The 2,454-nt window shown below is 46.6% G+C and overlaps 1 protein-coding gene across 2 annotated transcripts in view; it reads right to left on the bottom strand.

The window, feature by feature from the left end:
* Nucleotides 1-215, bottom strand: part of nup107 (nucleoporin 107) — a 65,620-nt gene extending 65,405 nt beyond the window's left edge. For both annotated transcript variants that reach the window (XM_070900306.1, XM_070900307.1), the window contains exon 1: nt 71-215. In XM_070900306.1, coding sequence (XP_070756407.1) covers nt 71-90 — 20 coding nt within the window. In that variant the 5' untranslated portion in view covers nt 91-215. The remainder of the gene's footprint in view (nt 1-70) is intronic.
* Between the last annotated feature and the right edge of the window lie 2,239 nt (nt 216-2,454).

Here is a 2,454-nt window from a genome sequence, read left to right as displayed (position 1 = left end):
GTGCGGAGTGCGTGCTCGGGGCCCGGGACGGGTCTCCGGTTGCCGGAAATGCGCGGGCCGCCAATCTTACCCCGGTAAATTGTATGACATGGTAAATGCCGGCAGTTGTGGTGTAAAGCTCCGTTACTTAATCCGTAAAAACAGCCACCGACACAACTTAAGTCGGCGCGCAGCTTAACTGGTCCGTGCAGGGCCAAGAAGCAACGGCTCCCCTACAGAGCCCGGCTCCTGAACCTGCGCCCTCTGCCGGGTGGGAGACAGTCTGACTTCCACATTCCAAGCGATCCTTGATCCAAATGTGGCACTCACTTTCATGGGAAGTCAAGTGTTTAACAACTCTCCCTTTTGTTTTAGGAGAGAAAATAGTCCTGCATTCTACTTGCCGCAATAGCACCATCTGTAAGGGACTTAATAATACAAATATGTTCACATTCAGACTGGTTGGCTGCAGAGTGCCCAGAAACATGATGAGATATTGTTCCTGAAACTGACAAATGCAAAGGTTAGTCGTATTATGTTCCTAACACAGATGAGACAGCACAAGGGAGGTTAGAGTAACAGTGACCTCAGTCTTTATTAAGACACTCCAGAGTGAGGAACAGGCTTTAGGGGCCGGCTTATATACAGTGCTTCCAAGGGATGCTGGGGTCCCTTGGGACTTCAGGGGATGCGCTCCCTGGTGGAAGAACATGGGAGTGCTTGCTTTACAGATACACAACAAGTCGAGTCTTAACATTTCCCATGCCTCTAGACTCATTCCCTTCCCTTCCCCTCCTCCCTCACCAGATCATCTTTCCTGATTTCCTCCACCTACAGCGATACCATCACCAAACACATTTTCCTTTCCCTGAAACAGCAGGTGGGTGGGGGAATTGAGAAGCCAAGGGGGAGAAGCGTCTGTGGGGAAAGATGGGTCTTGGGGGGAGAGGAGAGGGATCGGGGGAGAAAGAGAGGGGTCGGGGAGAAAGATAGGAGTCTGGTAGGAGAAAAACACCTCCACTATCACAACTTTCAACTGCCCTTCTGCTGATATTTTCCAGTAGAACTGCAAAAGATGCAACACCTTCACTTCCTCCCATGCCATTGTTTAACAACAAACACACCTTTGTGAATCTGCAATTTGTGTGTATTATTTAGAACCTAGTATACCAGATACACTGTTCAGTGTTGTGTTCTCGACACTGTGAAGACCACATGCAGATTAGTTGACTGCTTCACTCAACATTGCTGTTCTATTCGCAAGTGTAATCCTGAGCTCCCTGCTGCTTGCATTTTTAACACCCTCTCCCATTCTCAATCTGATCTCTCTGTCTTTGGCCTCCTACACTGTTCCAGCCATGCTCAATGCAAACTTCCATATCTTTCATTTTCTTTACAACATTGAGTGTTGGTGATGTGGAATAGTAGAATGAATCTGTCATTCTTCTTCAAACACTTCATGGGGGTGCCAAAAAGGTACTTGACTGCAATGGATACTACATTGGGACAGGGGGAGTCATTAGAATCTCTCTGGATATATGAATTAAAAATGGGTTGAATGGCCTTCTCACCTGTAAATAGTTTGTGATGTTAATATCATTTATGCCATTTAAGCATCCCCTGTTTTCCACATAAGCATTTAAACTGGCTAATCTGCTGAATGTTTTCATCATTATTTTTGTTTTAACTATTTGCATGCTCTTTTTTATTTCTTAATGCCTCTAATTTCTTTAATCCTTCTCTATTACCTGACCAAGATTGTCATGTATTCAACCAGCATTGTAACCCATTTATAATCTGACCCAAGTTGTACACTGAGAACAATGACCACTAGGTGGGAGACACTCCTAACCTGGGCCTTCAGGTACAAAAGGGGAAGCTCCACCCACCTTCATCACTTGGAGTGCTAAGGAATAAAGGACAGGTCACAGATTGACCTTCTCTCAAGCATGGGCCTCGTGTGCATTTATACTGTATAGTAAGGACCTAAGAATGGCGACGAGAAACTGGGATTTAAACCACGCGAGCATGGCCACTAGCAGAACAGACGAGAGGTACTGTGTTAAGGAATGGTTGGGACAGAGATTCAACATTGTTAAAGCAGCACACAGTTCTCCAGGCAGACAGGGGCAATCGGGCATGCTCTAACATGTAGTCGAACCCAGAGGGGGAGTTCAACAGAGACAATGGCAAGCTGAACAGCGATTCACGCCATTGCAAGAGACAATGCGGCCAGTAATGGGGCCATCAACACCTGTTAATGGCGCACCAAGGACGATAACAGGGGCAGTCAGGGATGTTCGACTGGCAAGGGACCTTTTGTTTCCAACAACAGCTCATGTTGGAGGCGTAGAGGCACACACTCAGCCGGAGTTTGCAGAGATGAGCAAAATACCTGCAGAAATTGCAGAAATGAAAGCTGGGGGGAAATCACTGGAAGCTGAAGTTCAGTGAGTTCATGTGGAGCACGTATAC

Source organism: Pristiophorus japonicus, chromosome 15, assembly GCF_044704955.1.
Source record: "Pristiophorus japonicus isolate sPriJap1 chromosome 15, sPriJap1.hap1, whole genome shotgun sequence".
In the NCBI taxonomy this organism is placed as follows: Eukaryota; Metazoa; Chordata; class Chondrichthyes; family Pristiophoridae; genus Pristiophorus; species Pristiophorus japonicus.
Note: the sequence above shows the minus strand (reverse complement) of the source record. Positions and strands in the feature narration are given on the sequence as shown.